We start from the raw sequence: 21,504 nt of genomic DNA, 5'->3' as shown, positions 1-21,504 counted from the left end.
AAGTGAAATAATAATGTAAGATATTAGTTTTACTAGATCTTATTAATTGTATGCGTAAAATAGTAGATCAAGTATATAATTATACGAAATTATTTAATATTTTACAATCCAAAATTATTATTAATAAGCATATATATTATGAGAAATAAATATAATTTAATTTAAAACCATAGACTATTTTAAATAATTTTTGAGAAATCACTAAATATTTTCCTATTCCAAAAGTTAAAAAATTATAGGAAAAATTTATTTGTTAACCCAAAGAAAAATCTGTCCGAGAATTATTTATAGTCTCGAAAGCCCAATAAGATGTTGGGCCTCTATATACCAGAATAGGTCAATCGAAGCCCAAATCACATTTAAGAGGGAAGTCGTATTGTTCTTTTTTCCGAAAGATTCACCGTTCACTTCTGTGGTTCTCCACTCTCCCAAAACTTGCTTCATACACACAAAATCTATATCTATATATTAAAAAAATAAATTAAAAATCTTAATAAAATAGTGATAAATTCTCCATACATCCAGGGTTTCCATTTCCACCAAATCTGCAATGGATCGGTACCACAAGGTGGAGAAGCCGAAGCCTGAATCTCCTGTTAACGAGAATGAGATCCGAATCACTTCCCAGGGTTTGGTTCGTAACTATATCACCTATGCCACAACCCTTCTTCAGGTACTTGGTTTTCTGTTCTTTGATTTCTTCTTGTTTAGTTTTTTGGAAAAAATTGTTATTTTTACGGTATTATTTTAGAAAAATCTGTTTTTGTTTTAACATTTTGTTTCTTCCGATCTGTTTGGATGCATCTGTTTCATTTTCGGGCAGCTGCATTGGTCCCAAGCGGATTATTATGTGCTATTCCCTTTTGGGGGAGAGGAAGGTCATATGTAATTGGATATTTGGATTAACATGTTTCACATGTATTTTATTTATTTAGAACGCATACACATATTAGTAGATAGATATGACATTGTATTATGATAAAGATTAAAATAATTAGAAGTAATGATTATATTAGGAGATGTTAGATTAAGGTTTTGGGAAAGCGGTGAAAACTAGATATTAGAGTTTTTTTTCCCTTTTAAAAATGGAAAATGTTTCTGGAAGACAAAAATCAAAGCACAGCCTTACATTATGTGGATAGAGGACAGGGTGTATGCCTTTGTAAATCATTTGATTGCAATGGGAAAAAACAATAGTTACTCTTTATATGCCAAGTTTAACTCTGACTGCTTTGAACCTCTAGAATTTCCTGCAATTTCCTGAAATGGTACTGCTAATGTGATTCTATTTTTAATCTATTTCTCAGGAGAGGCGAGTGAAAGAGATCGTCTTGAAAGCAATGGGTCAAGCTATTAGCAAGACAGTAGCTATTGCAGAGATCATTAAGGTTGCTATGCCGATAATGTTTTCATGCTGCTTTCTTTTCTCCCTTTTCTTTTCAATGCAATGTTAAAAATTTATTGCATATCTTTGGAAATAGAGAAGGATTCCTCGAATACACCAGGACACTGCCATCAGTTCAGTGAGCATAACTGACACTTTCGAACCCATTGAAGAGGGCCTTCAGATGTTAGTTTCTCCTATTCCCGGATTCACCCTATGATTGTCCTTTGCTATCATACACTCACCTGTTATTATGTTCTAGTCGATACATCTTATACCATTGTCCATGTATAGAGTGGGCTTCTGAGTCTCTAATTTGATTTAATGTCTAGTACAGTGTGGAGCAGACCCGCCATGTCTCCATGATTTCAATCACTCTGTCTTTGAAGGAGCTTAACAAGAATTCTCCTGGGTAATTGTTCTGCTCCGTATGTCTTAGTAAAACATCTATCATGGTAGAAAGGCATGCGCAATAATATGGCAATATTTCTATATGATGCAAAAAAGTTGGTAATTTATTTTTTTAGCGACCTGTTGTTTTTCTCTTCGCTATGTTAACGTGCAAGCATTATTTTGTGCTTTTCACTCTTTTATCATTTCGGCAGCTATTTTGATTTGTAAGCATGAATAAATAAGTATATTTTCTCATTGGCGGGGGGTGCTAGCATCTGAATACTTTCTGCAGATGTTTATTCCTTGATGCAAAAGTAACCTTCTCTAGATTGTTTTTTATTTAGGTATCAAGCTCCATCTCATGTGGATCAATCTAGACAGTGGAACAGTTATCAGCCACAGCAACAACCACCAAGACAACAAGCGCACATAGTGTACAACATGAGTAACAGAGGTAGAAAAGTAACTGCAATTTGACCTGTTCGATATATCGTTGACATCTCAAAGCATTAGTTTGGTGCTTTTTTATGTTTAGATACTTATGAACGAGGAAGAGGTCGTGGTAGGGGGAGGGGCCGTGGTTGGAACAGAGGTGGATACACCAACTACCAAGGTATTTCTTTCATGTCTTATGATTTGAGCAACCCAATTGTCAGTATTCATCATGCATATACTGCACATTCTTTTTTACAGATAATGACGGATATTCTAACTGGGGTCGAGGTGGTGGACGTGGTGGTTGGGGTTATCAAGGTCAGTATATTTTTCCTTTCTTGACTTCAAAATGGTGACGATGTTCTGAAAACTAATAGTTTTTTCATTCTTCCTGTTTGTCTGTACTTTTGTTGGTCAAATGCTCTTCAGATTCTCTTATATGTAATTTTACCCTTTTTCCGACAGGTGGTGGTGGATATGGAAGAGGAAGAGGTGGAGTTGGTGGACGAAGCTATGGCCGGGGCCGTGGCAGAATGGATGGCCGCCCAAGGGGTGGTGGCAACCAAGCATAGTTGGAATGTTGGTTTTCTGTTTTGCTCAAGACAAATGCTTGGTTTGGCTTCAGTTGGTGCTATGTTGAAAGCTTGTTTTGCATTTCATAAAAGTGTGGCTTCTTTGCATAAAAATGTCAGCAGCTGAGATAAATGTTTGTTTATGTATGTGAGCAAGCTTTGTTTAGACAATGTGTGTTATAATGAGCCAGAATCAACCATTTTTAGCAAGTGTTTGCTTTCTTGGGTTAAGCCTTTTTCCCCCTAGATATCTCTTTTTAGACCATTTATTGTAATTCTAGGAAAATATTCTTTCATTTTATATTACTTTTAAATCTTTAAAAGAAAATACTTGTGAATAATTAATTTATCTGTTTCTTGATTTTTAAGGCTCGAAACAGACTCGCCATTGAATTTCAATTTTAGCATTCGTGAATGATTTTTCTCAACCAAGAGTTGTGTGCCTTGAACAAAATCATAAACGAGTTCTCGTTTTGTCGTTGAAATTCTTGAATATCTGTGGATCGAATTTTTAATCAGATATCAACAATAGTTTGATTTCTCACTTTTAAAATATAATTTTCTTTGTTGAAATTATTATTATTTTCTGTTCTTTCTCTGCCCTTTATCCATTCGCCTCTGCTAGGCGGGTACTATTAATTTAACACCCCACGAATAAATTCAATAATCACGTCTAGATTCGTATTTCGCATGAGAACAAAATTTTGTAGAAAATGTTAACGATTATGAGGATAAAATATGTATTTGCCAGGGTTCAAGTCCAGGTTCAACCGTTTGATGTCGAATCTTTGAATGCGACTATTTGCTTATATATTGTATGCACACGTTGTTGTGTATAAATTAGTGGATAAATCTTGATTTCTAATGCTTTAAATTTATTACTAAAAAATTATATATTAGATGGAAATTTAAATTGAATTAGAAAATTAAAGATTATTATCATTAGCTAGTTTGAACAATCTTTATTAATCTCTCTTTTAAGTATATTTTATTTAACAAAAAGCTTGTTATTCCCCGCACCATTTGATTGGGAGCTTGATATTTTTCTTTTTTGACTGGTTAATCTTGTAATGAACGATATCATTAATAAAAATTACAAATTTTAAAGGTAAAAAAAAATTTTTTGAAAGAGAAAGGTAGACTAACTAATATGTATATTCATTGCATTAGCCGGTGAACTTCCTTAAGTGATATTTTAAAAATTTGTAATTAAAATGCAAATTTCGTTTCCTTTTTTTTTAGGCAAAAAAAAAAAGAAACTAGCTAGGTAAACGTGTTTCTTTGGCCAAAATTATTTTAAAATATTAAAAACTTAATAAATACCTATTGTGATCATGAAAACAATTAGTTTGGTTGAAGTGAGTCGAGAAAGTAAAAAACAGGTCTCTTGTGAGACGATCTCACAAATTTTTATCAGTGAGATGAGTTAACCCTACCGATATTTACAATAAAAAATAATATTCTTAGCATAAAAAGTAATATTTTTTTATGGAATAACTCAAATAAGATATATGTCTCACAAAATACGACCCGTGAGACAATCTCACGCAAGTTTTTACTTCAGTGAAAATACATTTGTTTCAACAAGAAGATATTCATGCTTCCAAGTTATCTATATATATTATTATTGTTAAAATAGGTTCAATAGACTGAACTTAGACAACCCGTCGTCCATGTTCATTTATATTTTCGTAATAATTGGTTCGCGCCGTACATTTATATAGAACGGACACGAAACAATTTTCTCCATCTGCATCTACCTGCGGTAAGATTCTTGGCACCAGCAGATTCAGAACTCAGAAAAAAAAAATTGAAAAAATAAATGGAAAGTGGTGACACGAAGAACAATTTACAGGAGAAATTAGAGAAGGATCTGTTTCATGTTGTGTACAAGGTTCCTTCTGGTGATGGCCCTTATGTCCGAGCCAAACATGCTCAGGTCTGTTAAGTTTCCATTTACTGAAATATAAATGTCCGCAAGTTGATTAATCTATGCTCAAACAGTACTTGGTTATGATTTCTTTAAACAATAGCGTTTCTTTCAGTGATTTTACATATTTTTTTCAGCTGACTTGGTTGTTTTCAAGAAACATCTTTGTTTTCGTTTTTGTTTAGTTTACTGCTCAGGTTGGTTATTAATTGTGACCCGATCTCCTCAGTAAATACTGTTGCTTAGTGTCAAGATGGTTTTCTTTTCTTTTCTTTTTTTTCTTTTTTTTTATATATGTATGCAAATTAAATACATATAATATTAAATTATTAGTTGTGTATGGTTGGAAGTAATCCTAGCAGATACTTCCAGAAAAGTGAATAATTGTCCCATGTCTGATAATTTACACTTTGTTGAAGGCTAGCTAGCGTGATGTAATCGTGGGTTTATGCATGCAGCTAGTTGACAGAGATCCGGAGGCAGCGGTGGTGTGGTTTTGGAAAGCCATAAATTGTGGGGATAGAGTGTGCAGTGCGCTCAAAGACATGGCTGTGGTTTTGAAACAGCTCGACAGAAGTGAACAAGCTATCGAAGCCATCAAATCTTTTCGAGGATTCTGCCCCCAAAATGCCCAAGAATCACTCGACAACGTGCTCATCGACTTGTACAAGGTATACATGTATATACAATGAATGGCTTCCTTTGTTTTCTGTTAAATTTGCATCTCATGATTTGGAAGACACTTGTCATCATGATATTTAACTAGCTAGCTAGATTCTTTCTTTTCCGGGGTATCGGATATATAATTTGTGGTTATAAATGTATATGATTTGTGTATTGATTTTCAGAAATGTGGGAAATATGATGAACAAATAGTGTTGCTAAAGCGCAAACTGAAATCAATATACTTAGGTGAGGCTTTCAATGGGAAGCCCACAAAAAGTGCTCGTTCTCATGGCAAGAAGATTCAGGTTTCTATCAGACAGGAAACATCAAGACTGCTGGTAAAATATATATACATATATATATGCTAATCTTTTTTTAAAAAATAAAAAATAAAAAATTAATATATTTATTATTGATATGTAATTGTGACAGGGAAATCTTGGATGGGCCTACATGAAAAAGCCCAATTACATGGCAGCGGAGGTTGTGTACCGCAAGGCCCAAATGATAGACCCGGACACCAACAAGGCCTTAAACTTAGGCTATTGCCTCATCAAACAGGCCCGATATGAAGAAGCCTACTTATTCCTTCAAGAGGTGTTGCAGTGCAGACTTCCAGGATCCGATGATTTCAAATCAAGAAATAGAGCCGTAGAATTACTGCATGAACTGGAATCCATGCAGCCTTCTCTTCCTTCATTGTCAAGTTCACCTGAATTGAATTTCGAAGACGATTTCGTCGAGGCCCTCGAACGAATGATGAACGAATGGGCGCCGACTAGATCAAGGAGGCTGCCCATTTTTGAAGAGATTTCTCAGTTTTGAGATCATCTATGTTGTTGATTTCGTTGAAAAATTTGTGTACTTTGTAAGTGGATAGATAGAGGTTGGGAGATTAAAGAATCATTGAATATAATGTAGATTATGTTGAATAATAGTGGTCCAAATGAAGTTAAGGTGTGTGTATATATTGTATTGAGTTTGGGGACTTAAATTTGGAGAAATGCTTATTCCATAGGACTTCTGATAGTCGAATATCGATTCCTACTGTGATGTTTAAGAACACAAGACTGAAAGATTGAAAAATCACAGCAACAATACAAAAGAATTCAAAGGAGAAAACTTGACAGAATTATTATTCAGAGAGCAGAATGTATATTATCTGTGTATACAAAACGTTATGCTATTCTCGATTCATGCCTATTTAAACAAGACAATTTGTTTTAACTACTAATTGTATCTACATTGTATCTATCCAAACTACTCTAACTGCCCAAGACACTTGCAAATCTAAGCCACCGAATTGGCTACATTTTCCCTGCAACCAGATGTAACAACTTCAGACAGTATTTGAACTTAGGACCAGGAAGCACCTTAGTCATCATATCTGCCGGATTTTCCTCTGTGCCAATTTTTTCCACACACTTCCCCTCTTGCAATTACGTTCCTAACAAAATAGAGTTTGACATGGATGTGTTTTGTCCTTTCATGGTGTACTTGGTTCTTAGCTAGATGTATTCCACTTTGGTTGTCACAAAACACCTAAGATTTCACCTGTTTCGTTTCCACTTTCCAGCCATCCACTCATCCAAGTGACTTCTTTTATGACCTCTGTCGAGGCAATAAACTCGGTCTCTGTTGTGGATAAAGTCACCACATGTTGCAGATTGCACTTCCAACTTACTATGTTTCTATGACACTTAAACACATATCATGTCAATGACTTCCTTGAGTCAAGACACCCATCTAAATCAGCATCTACAGAACCATTTACAGCCCTTGCATTCTCGTCATTCCTCTCATACACCAGTCCTACATTGAATGTTCCTCTGATATATCGAAAAATCCACCTCATAACCTCCCAAGTACGCTTTCCTGGTCTACTCATATATAGACTTACTAGGCTCACATCATGAGCTAGATCAAGACGAATACAGACCATAGTGTACATTAGGCTACCCACAATATTTGCATAAGGAATCCTCTCTATATATGCAGTCGCTTCATCTGCTTTTGGTGAATCTTCAAGTGATAGTTTGAAGTGTTGTGCTAAAGGAGTTAGTACTGGTTTTGATTCTTCCATGATGAACCTCTTCAACACTTTATGGATGTAACTTCCCTGAGAAATAGAAAGCAAACCAGCACTTCGATTTCTTTTCCCTGAGAAATAGAAAGCAAACCAGCACTTCGATTTCTTTTAATTTGAACCGCAGGAATCTTACTTGCCTTCCCCATATCCTTCATTTCAAACTCACCTCTTAGTAGTTCCTTTACCAACTCATTATCAGATTTGCTTTCAGACGCAACCAACATGTCATCAACATAAAGTAATAAATAGATACCAATTTCATCTTCACTTCTGTTATCGTATGCACAATTAGCCAATACATTCCTGATGAAACCAGTCTTGAGCACAAATGAATCAAACCTTTGATACCATTGTCATGGGGAATGTTTTAAAACATATAAAGATTTTTTCAAGACACACACCTTGTTTTCCTCTCCTGCTTCAATGAAACCTACAGGTTGTGCCAGAAAAATCTTCTCCTCCAACTCACTGTTGGATCCCGGTTTTCTACACGCCCAAACGCAGCGGAAGTTTTAAATTTTTTATTTATTTTGACAATCAAAATATGTTTGCTTTGGGCGCTCGTATGATTTTAACATAAACATTCATAGGACGTTAGAATATTATACCTTTGGTGATTAAATAACTTGGCTCCAACTACTCCGGTATCAGCGGACGTAGCTCTTGTTGTAAATCCCTACGAACTTTCTTCGAGCCTCCTTATTCGATCTCCGAATCAGGTCCACGACCAGATTATTTGTTCCTCTTCTAATTTGCACTAGAAAATTAGAAGATGTTTTGCGCAGAGATAAAACACCCTGAAACCCGGCACCACCCTAAAACCCTTTTGAGTGGCCGAACCTTATTGAGAGAATTTGAGAGAGAATTTTCCTTTTTTTTTTTCATTAAACTCACGAAGGAATCATCATTATAAGAATAAAGAAAATCTTAATATTTCCTTTAATCATCATTTACTTAATTAAATTAATTAATTAAGTAAACTAAATATTTGTAGGAATTGGAGAGATTGTTCACGTGAATCACACATGGAATATTAGTGGAGGCTAGGTCAATTTTCTTTTATTTCTTTAAAAACAATAGTCTTGACCTAAATTCCATAATTAACATTAATGGGCTTGATTAATTGGACTAGTCCAACTAGTTTAATTAATTAATCAAAGTCCATTAATAACTTTAATTATTTAATATGTTGGACTTGTATTCCTACAAGCCCATTAAACATACTCCCAATATATTTAATTTAATATTTAATAAACTCAACTTTTGAGCTTAATAAATTAAATCAATATTAAATTCAACATTTGAATTTAATATTTAAATTATAAATTCAACTTCTTGAATTTATCACCTCCAATAATTTAATATTTAATAAACCCAACTTTTGAGTTTATTAAATTAAATTCTCAAATTCTATAAATTCAACTCCTTGAATTTATTCTCTCCAAATTTTATAAATTCATAATTCAACTTCTTGAATTTACTATCTTATAAATTCAACTCCTTGAATTTATTATCTCAAAATTTAATTACCATAAATTCAACTCTTTGAATTTACTATATCATAATATAAATTCAACTTCTTGAATTTATTCTCTCAATGTTTTCAATAAATTCAACTCCTTGAATTTATTATCTCAACGGGGACAAAATAATCTAGTACTTGTGTGACCTTCAATGGTTCAGGGATACAGCTAGCCGTGGGTTCACAACTCTTTGTGATTCATGACATAATCCTTTATTCGGGCTTACCCTAGTTAGCCCCATTCTTTTCATCAACACCTTGATCAAGAATGTCAGAACTCATTTCTGATTGCACCCATCGGATCATGGTAAGAGCGTCTAGTAGCATCGCCCCATGATCCCCTAGGTATCACTGATAGTGCCTGCAAGAACCAGTCGATTATGATTAACGTACAGTACGGTCCCTTCATCTCATATATCCCGATTGAATCTGCAACCATTGATTCATCGAGGGTTGCATATTAATTCGATAACTATGTGATAACTATAATAGTGGCATCACGTGTACTATTTGGAGAACTCTTTCTCCAACGTACATCTCGTACTCTGGCCAGAGATTCCTTGCACTATTATTTCATCAGATCACATAGGATATCCACACCCGTATGTGAGCGGTGAATCCCCGACTACAATGCACTGGCTCCTATATGTGTCGCAACTGTACCCAACCTCGCCACCTGATGACTCTCCTGGAGCCGGTAAACGAGTCAAAGCACAGCCCTAGCATATAGAGCCTCAGTGTTGTCCCGGGTCGTAAGGGCTAATGATGTACAATCATAACCACAGAATTATCCTCTCGATGAATGATAACCACTTGGAAAGTCCGAGGGAGGGTTGTTCGGTATAATCATCATATGACTACCCATCTGCATGTTTGGACATCTCTATGCCCTTACTAAGAAACGCAGTACACAATATCACAGATGCTAGTCTCGAGCTCAAGCGGCCTTTATCCCTATTTTAGGCGGCTGAATCGACTAGGGACGAATTTAGAATATGCGGTGTTTACAAATGAGTTTCAACATCGAATTACGATTCATTTGTATTAAAGCATAATCAAGGACTTTATATATGCTGTTTGCATGGGTATACAGATAAAGTATAACAAGACCATAAAAAGTTAAATTATATTAAAATAAAGATTGTTTATTTCACTTGAGTCAATAAATTCCCTAGCCAACCGTTGGCTTGCAGGACATCTACTCTAACACTCACCATGCAAGAATGTCGTTTTTACATCAAGTTCTAGTTCCATGTCTTCTTTGGCTACCAATGACATTAGCATCTGAATGGAATCACTGGGGAGAACACTTCATTGTAATCTATTCATTCAAGTTGTGTGAATCCTTTTGCCACTAGCCTGCCTTTAAACCTTGCAGCCTCAACTTCTGGAATAGCTTCCTTCACCTTGTAAACCCACTTGCAACCAACAATTCTTTGTCCACTTGGTTTTTCCACCAATTCTCATGTTTGGTTCTTTCCAAGTGACCTCATTCATCTTGCATTGCTCTCCACCATCTTTCAGAGTTGTTTCCATTGATAGTTTCTTTAAAAGTCAGTGGTTCATCTCCCCCTTCAATCTCAGCAGCTGTTGTAAGGGCAAAAGCTAAGAAATCAAACAGCAATCTATCATCAGTCATCGGTATTTTCAAGTCTCCTTTAGTTATTGTCCTGCGTATGATATATTTGTTCAGTGAACTCATCATATAAGCATTCATTACGTATGATTGCACATCTTCATATCCCTGTCTATGAAGTGTGATACATAAAACTCGAATGACATTTATCCTTATTTTAGGCTGCTAAATCGACTAGAAATATGTTTAGAATATAAATTAACTTTTAAATGCGTGTCATGATCATCATCATATGTACGACCTCATTGTAGCATAGTATATTCAAGATATTTATCTATATAACTTGTATTTATATACAGATCAAGTAAATGTAATTATGTATAAAACGTAAAATATTATTAAAACAAAGTAACATAAGAGTCAATAAAGTTCAAGCCACAAATTGGATTGTTAGGAACCTACTCTAACAGATGTCACTGTTGTGACGACTATAAATAGCTCATTATTATGATATGTGATTTGATTTTCGAGCTACTAAACATTTTCAGGGTGATTGCCAATTTTAGAGCCCTTCCACACCAATTAGACATTTGTACTTTCAAAACTGCTTCTACCAGTTTTGGTATTTCTCTCCATAGTCAACCAATGGAATACAATAATAAACTCTTTCATAAGTAAATGGTGTTTGATCATATCAAACTCCAGTAGTCAATTCCGCTCTTTGAATTTGACTATCTTAGTAGGAACAAATAAATCAATATCCCAACTTATCTGTGGGTTGACAATTCATTATGATTTAGGATAACATTTATCGTTTATCCTTACTTACCTTAATTACCCTCGTTTTATGGATCAACTCATTGATAATAAGAATGTCAAACTCGGTTTTTATGGCACCCATCAAATCATGGTAAGAGCTTATAGTAGAATTGTCTCATGATTTCCTAGGTATCACTATAATGCTTGCAACAACCAGTAGATTATGGTTAACGTATAGTACAACCCTTTCATTTCATATATCTTGATCAGATCTACAACCATTGGTATATCAAAGATTGTTCATGAATTTGATAATGATGTGATGTATCTTTGAGTGATCATAGTGGCATTGCATATGCAACCAGGAACCACTTTACCTTAAAATATATTTCATACTCTACCCTGAGATTTCATGCACTATTAACTCATCAGATCACATAGGATATCTATACACGTAGACGAGCAGTGAATCCCCAACATTGCATTGGATGTGTGTTGTCACTATACTCAATCTCGCCACTTTATGACTGATGGATCCATTAAACAAGTCAAAGTATAGCACTAGCAGGTAGAACTTTAGTATTGTCTCGAGTTGTATGGAATAATGGTGTACAACCATAACTGTCTCGATAAATGATAATTACTTCAAAAGTTCGAGGGTGAACTCATCATATGAGCAATCATCTGTATGCTTGAACATCTCTATGGCCCTACCGATGAAGCGTAGTTCACAACATCATAGATGTTATTCTCGATCTTTAGCAATATTTAACCTTCTTTTAGAAGGCTGAATCGAGTATGACCGTTTTTAGAATAAATCGTAACTAAGATATGTACTTCATGATCGTCATCATACGTGCAATCTCATATTTATTATATTGTAGTATTTTTTAAATCTTTATATATGCAACTTGTATAAGTATACAAGTAAAATAAATGTCAAAATTAATAAATTATAAAATATTATTAAAATAAAAGAAATAAGAGCCCACGACAGGCGATCCAACGGAAGAGGAGCGGTGATCTACAACAACTGGTGCAATATGCAATGGATGAGGGTAACTAGTAGCCCTTGGAGCGTTAGCAGTAGCATGTGCTCGGGTTGGTGGTTCCTCGTAAGCCTTTTGTTACGTACTTGGATTTATAATCTCATCAGTTTGAACCAGTGGTGTCTTTTCATTAGTTTCCTGTATTGATGGATTTTTGCTCATGTTTCTTCCTCTATTTCATGACGTGGAGTGCAATGATCATCCACACTGTCCTAATTGAGATTTGCCAATTGCATGCGCGCGTACCATGGCGTTCAACATTATCTTCATCTTCTCTTATTTTCTTTGTGATATTGGAAATGAGATGTGCGGAAGAGATCGCCACATTTTATTATCTATAATATTCTAGGGGTTCCTCAATTCAAATCTAATCTCTCTCAAGCCCCACACACGATCTGCAGTAAATTTTAACCGAGCAACAAATCGGAACATTTCAATCCATCACAGGCACCGTTTCTTTTCTTTTCCTTTTTTTTTTTTTTTTTGAGATCTCATCACTGGCACCAATAGTAATATATTCAGAGGATTCTGAAGTACACACTATACCAACATCGTCCGACGAAATTTAAGTAATACCATAAGGGCAAAACAGGTCACCAAAATTTTTTGTAGGAAACAAGCTATGAGGCAACACCATCGGCCATGCATGACCAGCTTATGAAACACATACTAGTGACATTTGAATCCACCGCAAACCGATAAAACTATTATGAGGATCAAGGCAATGATAATTCCCAGAACAATCAGCTTTATCTTCATATTCTGCAGCCACATCTTTCTCCTCATCTGGGTTCCTTGGGATCTAAAGTCTTGCGCCTGTCACACAGATCAGAATACTATTTTCCACACCTGAGAGTGATGATATTAATGGCAGATGGCAATTTCAAATACCTGAGAGCGAAGATTCTCAGTTTTATCAACCAGAAGCTCGATTTTCTCTCCACGGTCAAGAACCTGCAGACATGGAAAGCTTCAAGTTAAGTCACGCGATTAATCAAGACCCGGAATAATCTCCGATTATCTGATAACGAGTTAAAACTTTTCTGGAAAAAAAAACATAATAATCAGATATGTTGAAAATGCTTCACCTTTTCAATGTTCTCCATCATCACCCCTTTGACTTCTGAAACCTGAGCTTTAACTTTTGCCAGCTTGCTGATCTCCTCTGGATGATCCACACAGTACTGCATTTGCTCCTTCATTTTGGGCCTACGTTGTGAACATTGAATTAAAAAAAATACTGGTTGACAAAAGAATGAATCTAATGAATTAAAGACGAAGTAAAGTGGTAAACAAAAAATAATACCCAAACTCTCTGTTCAGACTGTTGGCCACAGCTGTAGCAGCCTTCCCTCCACTATATTTCTTGGTAAAATCCTCCCTTAATCTCTCTAAAAATGCAATAGGAATCTGTCTCCCAATGGATTCAACAGCCACAGCACAATATGCTGTTATTCAAAACCACGAACTGTTAGTTCAACAAAACAAAGTAAAGATAAACAAGAAAAGTAAAGAGCATGCCCAAACAAGCTAGGCTGCATACACCACGAACATATTGGACGGTACACATGAATGAGAGTTCCTGATAAAAGTAAAAGGTACCAAACAACCTTGGATAAATTGATTCTATGAAAACTTAAATCAAACTAATTAAAAGTTTCCACCATTGCACCGGAAGCATCCATTAAGTTGATGCAAACTGCAAACTAGTGCAAAAAGATCTTCTCAATTATATCACACATACAGTCAGATTTATAGTCCCCCGAAAGCAAAAAACTCAAAATCAAAGAGGAACAAACATGTATTATTGCTTAATTAGCTAAAAAAATATAACATGGAGGAGTCCATTAGCATGTGCCATGCAGCATTACTGGCTCGCTGCAACAAACAATGTTTTCGGATTAAAACATTGGGCAGCATTGCATTAATCTATAGTTCATGTAACCTGTCATATAAAAAAAAGGGGTCCATTACATCACCCAGATTACAGGTCCAGTATACCACCATAACTCGAAAATGTGAAACAGAAGATCGGTGATGTAATGCTCTCATAATCAACGTTATAAGATTCTAACCTAAGAGGTACAAAAGTTTGCATAGAGTAAAAAAAAGTCACAAGCAAGGGATTGAACTAAAAGTGCAGGCCCAAAGTCCTAAACCAAGAAGTACTATGCATGATCATTACAAATCCACGACTAGACACAATGTGACTGTTGAATGACTAAACCATCAAACACCCAATCCCCGATCAAGATAATCAACAAGAGTCAGTTTCTTTACCAAACATCAAATCAAGTGATCATTAATTCGGTAAGATAAATCAAGAATATTTTGTTTCGCTTACCGAAGACCCTTCCTGCTCATGCAACCTGTTTGCCTAAACTAAGTACGTAAATACGTAAATAGACTCAATTTTTTAAAAAACAAAAACAAAAAAAAAAAAAAAACATCCACTGAAACTAAATTACAAATTTCAAAAAAAAAAAAAACATCCACTGAAACTAAATTACAAATTTTAAACATTAAAAAGTCAAATTTAAAAGCATCGATGTAAGAAACTAATTAGAAAATATCTCAATATTAAATTCCACAAAGATTTGAGCTCCTAATTACTAACTCACAGTGAATACACAACCGAATATTAGAAAACCACCCTGAATCATGAACACTCCTAATACCCAAGCAAAGAGAGAACTAAAAACCAAAGAATAACATTCGAAAACAAAACAAATAAAAGAACAAACAGATCAGATACGCGGAAGCTTACTGAATCCATCCTCAACGAGATAATTGAAGGTGTGACCATCGCAGTTGTAGGTGAACTTATTGTTAGAAGAAGGAAGTTTCTGAAGGCACTGCGCCGCTATACCGGTGAAATTCCCCGTGAACTCGGTGTACTCCGCCAGGATCACCGTTCCACGAGCTACGAAGCTGTAGATCAACGACTGCTGCCCCATTTCTCTCCGCGCAAAACCCTAGGCCCTACCCTCTTTGTCTTGGTATAATTTCGTGTTTGAAACGTAGACGAGAAAACTGTAGAGAGAGAGAGAGAAGATAATCAAAATTCAAAGTGGGTTTGCTTCTACAAAGAGTCGAGTCTAGAAAGAGAGAGGAATCCGAGAGAGTGCGAAGAAAGCGTCGCTGTCCTGCACTTCAAATCAAATATATAAAAGTACACTTTCCCACAGGATGTTTGAATTCTCGAGTCATAAAAAAATAAATATTATTTCAAAATATATAAAATAATATTATATATAAAATAATATTTTTAATATAATAAGGTTTGAGTAATTTTTTATTTAAAATTAATGCTTAAATTTCTAATTTATTATGTTTTTTTTATTTTAAAAAATCATTTTTATAAAAGTATTTTGGAAGAAAAAATTTGGTATGATGAGTTTAATAGATAGAGAAAAATATTTTTTTAATCAATAAAAGTTATTATAACAACTTATTTTAATAAATTTTAGAAATAAATAAATAATTTGTTAATCTTAATCAGTAATTTAAAATTTTTAAAAAAATAATTACCTTAAAAATATGTGTCTGCGAATTATAAAGTATGTGAGTTACTAATATATATAAACTTACAACATGGCATTATTGTTAAGGTATATAATATCCACTAATTATTGGGTTAATTAGTTATCCAATAACATAATATATTATCAATCTCTCCAAATTAAATTTGAAACGAACAATTTTCATGGATAAACACATCTTTTAAGAACATATTTCAATTACATTGTTGAGGTTATAAAATTGACAAAAAAATTGTGTGAGACGGTCTCACGGATCGTATTTCATGAGGCGAATATCTTATTTAGGTTATCAAAACGAAAACGAACCTCGTATAAATCGCAATATTGGCTGCCCTCTTTTAAGTTGAATGTAAGAGAAATTATCTTTGGATAATATTAAATATAAACTCGCGTAATGAAAAAAGTATTCTAATAGACTTGGTCCAAATCAATATTCTAGAATAATCAAAGTGCTAAGTGGCTGCTGGTCCATGTGAACCAAAAATTTGGATCGGACCATTTTTCAATTGGATCCGATACTTAAAGTCAACAGCCCGAAGGGAATTTGGGCCAAGTAATTTGAGGCTTCCTGCATATTTTACGGCCCAACCCAGTTATTTTTCATCATTTTGATCCTGCAAAGTCCTAATTTGAGGTGATTCAAACTAAAAATGGTAGAGAAAATGTCAAAATGATGGTTTATAAAATGATACATTGTTTTTGCTGATATAGAAGTGATGAATGTCTACAATCCAGGGAGATTGGCATGAATTTTAAGTTTTGTTTGACAAGAGGATGAAGTTCTTGAGGTATTTCCTTTTCTTTCTTTTTAATGTTAATTGATATAGATATGATTTAAAGGAAATTTTAATTGTCTATTTTTTTTTGTTATTTTAATATCGGGATTTTTGCATTCGCATATCCTTTATTTATTGTATAAGTAGGTTTCACATTCAATGATCACACGGATCTATCAATGAAACTGATCGATCTGATTCACATTTGCAATGAAAAATTAATGCTTTTGACATAAAATCGTAATACTTTTCGCTCAAATCATCGTTTGTTATACAATGTATGTTTGATATTAAAAGTAATATTTTTCACTCAAACCTGCATATATTGCACAATATTTCTTCATAAGATAATTAAAAACAAATGATATTTTTAAAGAAAAATAATTTTTTTGTTATTGTATTTGATACTTACATCTCTAATCTCTAATCAAGTGAAAAAAATGGACAAAAAAGCCTAGATTTGAAAGCAACAAAATTGGTAGTTGTATGGAACTCCGATCCAAAGATTATGGATATTGGCTAAAAGTCCACATCATGACGACCACCAATTACCGCTGGCCAGAAGATAATTTTTGGAAGAAAATAATAAAATTCTAAAAAAATATTAAAAAATGCTGAATCGGTCGGTCCAATCAGTTCGAAACAGGTTCTCGATCGGACTGGCCGGTCAAGTCAGATTTTAAAAACACTGGTTCTATGCATTATTCTTCCACAACGATACGAGCCCTTCAAAATTTATATAATGCAGATAAGGAAAATTAATCAATCAACAACTTGATGACAATGTGTTCAAGTAGAAGGAAGTTTCCTGATGAAGATGAGTGATATTATTGTGGTGACTGCACAAAGAAAGCCCAAGTTTGCTTCTTAAAAACAAGGGACATGTGAAGAAGAATTACATCGAATTTAAGAATTGACTTGAAAAGAAAGTTATTCACATTTCATTTGTTTGTTATGAATTTAATATAGTCAATAAGATTTATAATACTAAATAGATCAACTCTGATTCTAAATTTTAAATGATAGTTCTGTTTTATCTTACTAACGTGGTTTTTAAGTCATCGTGTTAGTTCAAAATTTATTCAGCATGCATAGAAAGACGACGATAGTGAGTTTCCAAGAAAAAAATAAGTATCAGCCATGTACGAATTTGGTGTGTGGAATTGACCGATGCATGCAATTCTATCCGTTCCGGTATTTGGGAATTGAGTCCATATGGGCCATAATATTTAATAATCATGTAATATTGTCTCTTTGTTCTTATTAAATATTTATGATCAAAGATATTATATTAAATCTATTAATTTAGAGATATTTTTTCATTATTTTCTTATATTATAAATTTCAAACCCCACCCAAAAAAAAAAAAAAAGAATTAGAAGAGACATATAATATATATATATATATGTATATATATATATATATAGAGCAGTGATACCCTGCTCACCCTTTAATGAGCGATCATGGTCGTCAGCTGCCAGCTGTAATTTTTCTTTTTCTTTTTCTTTTTTTTAAAAAAAATTTAAAAAGATGAGACTCATTACACGCTCATATTTAATAAAAGAATTGGGTTGCTTGATCAGTTTTTGACCAACATTGTTTTTTGGTCGACCCACGCTTGGGCGTTGGTCGACCCAAAACTTGGGTCTACCCAAGCTTAGTAGACCAAAATATTGGTCGGCCCGTGAGCTTGGGTAGACCATCTTTTTTTTGGTCGATCAGTTTTTAACCCACACTGTTTTTTGGTCGACCCAAAACTTGGGTCTAGCCAAACTTGGGTAGACCCAAGTTTTTTAGTAGACCAAAACATTGGTCGACCCAAACTTGTGTAGACCACTATTTTTTGGTCGACCCAAACAAACCCAATTCCTTTCTGAAATATGAGCGTGTAATAGGTATCATCTTTTTTAATTTTTTTTTAAAAAAAAGAAAAATTACAGCTGGCAGTTAATATATATATATATATATATATATATATATATATATATATATATATATATATCTTTCCAAATAGTTAATTGGAAGTATTTAATTTCTTCGTGAGTCCTTATCTTTGTGCAATTATATAAGCAATATGAATTGAAAATACAATAAACGACAATTGAGTCGAAGGGAATGCCCGTGGCTTACCTCAATTTGTTGACATTCTATGAGTAGCAAACACTTTGATTGAGGATGTCCTTTCCTCATAATTTCAAAATCATTCCGAAATTTTGGTGATTTATAATGTCGTTTTTACAAGTCAATCCATGGAAATTAAAATATGGGCACATGTATGGTCTCTCTTTCTTGCTTTATCTCAACATGTACACATATTTCTTTTTCTTACATAAACGATACTAATAGATAATTTGAGGAGTCTGTCTCTATAAGTAATAGACAATGTAATATATTTTAATTATATTTAAAACGTTCGAAAATATATAATATTTGAGTTGATTCATTTTTTTAGCAGAAATAACATATCATATTGTTTGTCCCTTGTTGGATATACATTGGTGACCAGAAGTGAGAAGATATTATTAGGATCATATTAGAGTTTATAGGGGATCTTAGAAAATATCTAAACTTTTTATCGTTCTTAAAAGTTTTTAGGATATTAAAAACTATTTTTTGAATAACTAGATTAGTTGAACCACTAAAATGTGAATAAACGTGGAACGGTCCGACTTCGCTGATGATGAACTAAATTTTAAGAGTTTAAGCAAGAAACAATTAGAAATATGATTCACAAAAATGTAAAGTGTGTAAAGAAATAACACAAATATTTTTATATATGTTTGGAGATCTTAAAGAACTTAGGCTTGAGAATAGTTTAGTTTATGTGAGAACGATTGCAATCACTCTTTTTAAAAGTTCTGTATTTTTGTACTTGAAAGGCTCTAACGGTCTGATTTGTTTTCCAACAATCATATGTACTTCATCGGACAAAATGGACATGTCGCTTTCAGTCATAGTATGTATCATTAAATTATCATTTAACGTTCCTTGTGCTTTTGCGATTTTAAGCTCATAAAGCTGACACATAATGTCTGAAATAGGTAAATTTCTGTTATTTGAGAATTGGTAGGATATTTGTGTAATCTTTCTAAATAGGCCAGAAGTTGAATGACTTGACTTCCAGTATCCTATTTGAATAACTTTGTTGAGCCGAAATTCTACAAAGCCAAATTGTGTAAAGCTCACCGGCAATGGAAGTCCATTAAATGTGAGAACCCTATTTCACAATCCAGTAAAAAGACAGTTGGTGAGCATGATGGGAGAAGTTGATCCATGACCCATTATGGATGATTGTGGAATGTGGCTGGAACTGCTATGTGAAGAATCAGAAAAACTCTCTCGACAAACATTCAACAAAAGCAGCAGCAAAGCTTCTTCAATTTCTCTCAATAGTTTATATGTATATTTTTTAATTTTCAGCGTTCTAATTTCTTCAGATTTTGGCATATTCCTCCAACTTTCTTGTAAAAAATGTTGTTCGAGTTCATAACAACGTAATTAAATTTGATATTATTCATGGATTCTCTATATAATTTTATCATATTCCTCAATTTATATTTTTAGTTTTGAAGTCATATCGAGGGATTAGAATTAACGGTTCAATCGGGACACACAACGCTTAATAAAAGAAGTCAGATCATTTGACATTTGGCACGATCACGTGCCTGGCACGCCCTGCAAGTTTTCGTGAGAAACAAACTCATTTCTGACCGGTGGCATTGCAGTTAGATGTTCAATGGGTTTGAACACATGCACTGCCAGTTAGTTTGACAGATGCATCTTGCAACTAGAGTTCAAACATTACGCAGCTTGCCTTCTTGATCAAACTACTTTATCTTCTAATGCAGTTGTATGAATAGATTGAACTAATCAAGAGGTCTGAAATCTTGAAAATACAATTAAAATAAGAAATATATATTTTAATTATAACGATTAATTTTTTTTGCAAAAGAAGTATATTTACATACAAATTAGATGTTTGAAATTTTTAAAAAAAAAAATTAAAATTCAACATTATGAAATCACAAAATATAACTTTTACGTTATGGCTTCAATTTTGTTTTGGAAAAATTAAAAGATCGGTTTTCTGAAACTATTGCAATTTAGATACCTAGGCTCAAAATTTTGTTTTCGGAAGTGTTAATTTGAGTTAAGAGATCTCATATACTGACATACACGATCTACATAATGTAATTATAGGGAAAATGTATTTTTTGGCTAATATATTTAATTTTTTACGATTTTGATAATGTATATTGTTAGTTTTCAATTTTGATCATGTATTTTTAATTCAAAGCAATTTTAACCTCTTTTTCAGAAATATTAATGTTGCGCATCATATCAGAAAATTAAATAAAACTAAAAAAACAAAGATATTGACGAGATGATAAAATAAATAAATAAATATATATATATATATATATATATATAGTTTTCTGATGCTGCATACCTACCGTGCACATCTACGTGAGCACCGATGAGGTGTCAGTCACCCATTAGATGTGATGAAATATAGAAAAAATTGTGCATCCAATGGATGAGTGACACCTCATCGGTGCTCACTTAGATGTGCAGCATATCAAAACTGTATATATATATATATAAACAAGACAACAAATATAAATTTTCCTTACATTATACATGTAGACACACATGCCCGCGCATATACATAAATGTGCTTCTGTAATCAAATTTAAATATTGTTGACTGGTTTCGGGGAAAAAAAAGAAATTCGTCAACAAATCCTCATTTTGTTTAATGGATATTGGACTTCTTGGGAGTGATCTACTTGGGTGAATTATAATTTTTAT

General features: G+C 33.6%; 3 protein-coding genes across 5 annotated transcripts; 2 read left to right on the top strand and 1 right to left on the bottom strand.

Moving 5' to 3' along the window:
• The first annotated feature begins 398 nt into the window (after window positions 1-398).
• LOC142553662 (uncharacterized) lies at window positions 399-2,994 on the top strand. 2 transcript variants are annotated; one of them, XM_075664088.1, is made up of 8 exons: window positions 399-673; window positions 1,308-1,388; window positions 1,482-1,570; window positions 1,722-1,796; window positions 2,122-2,231; window positions 2,313-2,390; window positions 2,471-2,530; window positions 2,678-2,994. In XM_075664088.1, exons 1-8 carry the CDS (start codon window positions 551-553, stop codon window positions 2,782-2,784), a joined length of 723 nt encoding a protein of 240 aa, XP_075520203.1. In that variant the 5' UTR covers window positions 399-550; the 3' UTR covers window positions 2,785-2,994. The 2 variants fall into 2 exon arrangements, with proteins under 2 accessions (XP_075520203.1, XP_075520204.1); XM_075664089.1 differs by having other exon boundaries at window positions 2,471-2,532; window positions 2,683-2,994.
• Window positions 2,995-4,443: 1,449 nt separating this feature from the next.
• Window positions 4,444-7,514, top strand: LOC142554511 (protein SULFUR DEFICIENCY-INDUCED 1-like). Of its 2 annotated transcripts, XR_012822204.1 has the most exons (5): window positions 4,444-4,723; window positions 5,173-5,385; window positions 5,563-5,718; window positions 5,813-6,352; window positions 6,531-7,514. XR_012822204.1 is itself a non-coding variant. In XM_075665180.1 (4 exons), the coding sequence occupies exons 1-4, from the start codon at window positions 4,607-4,609 to the stop codon at window positions 6,203-6,205; spliced, it is 879 nt and encodes a 292-aa protein (XP_075521295.1). In that variant the 5' UTR covers window positions 4,444-4,606; the 3' UTR covers window positions 6,206-6,437. The 2 variants fall into 2 exon arrangements, 1 of the variants encoding a protein (XP_075521295.1); XM_075665180.1 differs by lacking the exon at window positions 6,531-7,514 and having other exon boundaries at window positions 5,813-6,437.
• Window positions 7,515-12,776: 5,262 nt separating this feature from the next.
• Window positions 12,777-15,512, bottom strand: LOC142553661 (vesicle-associated membrane protein 721-like). The gene is made up of 5 exons (XM_075664087.1): window positions 15,143-15,512; window positions 13,682-13,823; window positions 13,464-13,584; window positions 13,267-13,329; window positions 12,777-13,191 (listed from the first exon to the last, which is right to left on the bottom strand). Exons 1-5 carry the CDS (start codon window positions 15,330-15,332, stop codon window positions 13,045-13,047), a joined length of 663 nt encoding a protein of 220 aa, XP_075520202.1. The 5' UTR covers window positions 15,333-15,512; the 3' UTR covers window positions 12,777-13,044.
• Window positions 15,513-21,504: the final 5,992 nt, after the last annotated feature.

This window comes from Primulina tabacum, chromosome 8 (genome assembly GCF_025594145.1).
Source record: "Primulina tabacum isolate GXHZ01 chromosome 8, ASM2559414v2, whole genome shotgun sequence".
NCBI lineage: Eukaryota > Viridiplantae > Streptophyta > Magnoliopsida > Lamiales > Gesneriaceae > Primulina > Primulina tabacum.
This window is presented reverse-complemented; position numbering and strand designations above follow the sequence as displayed.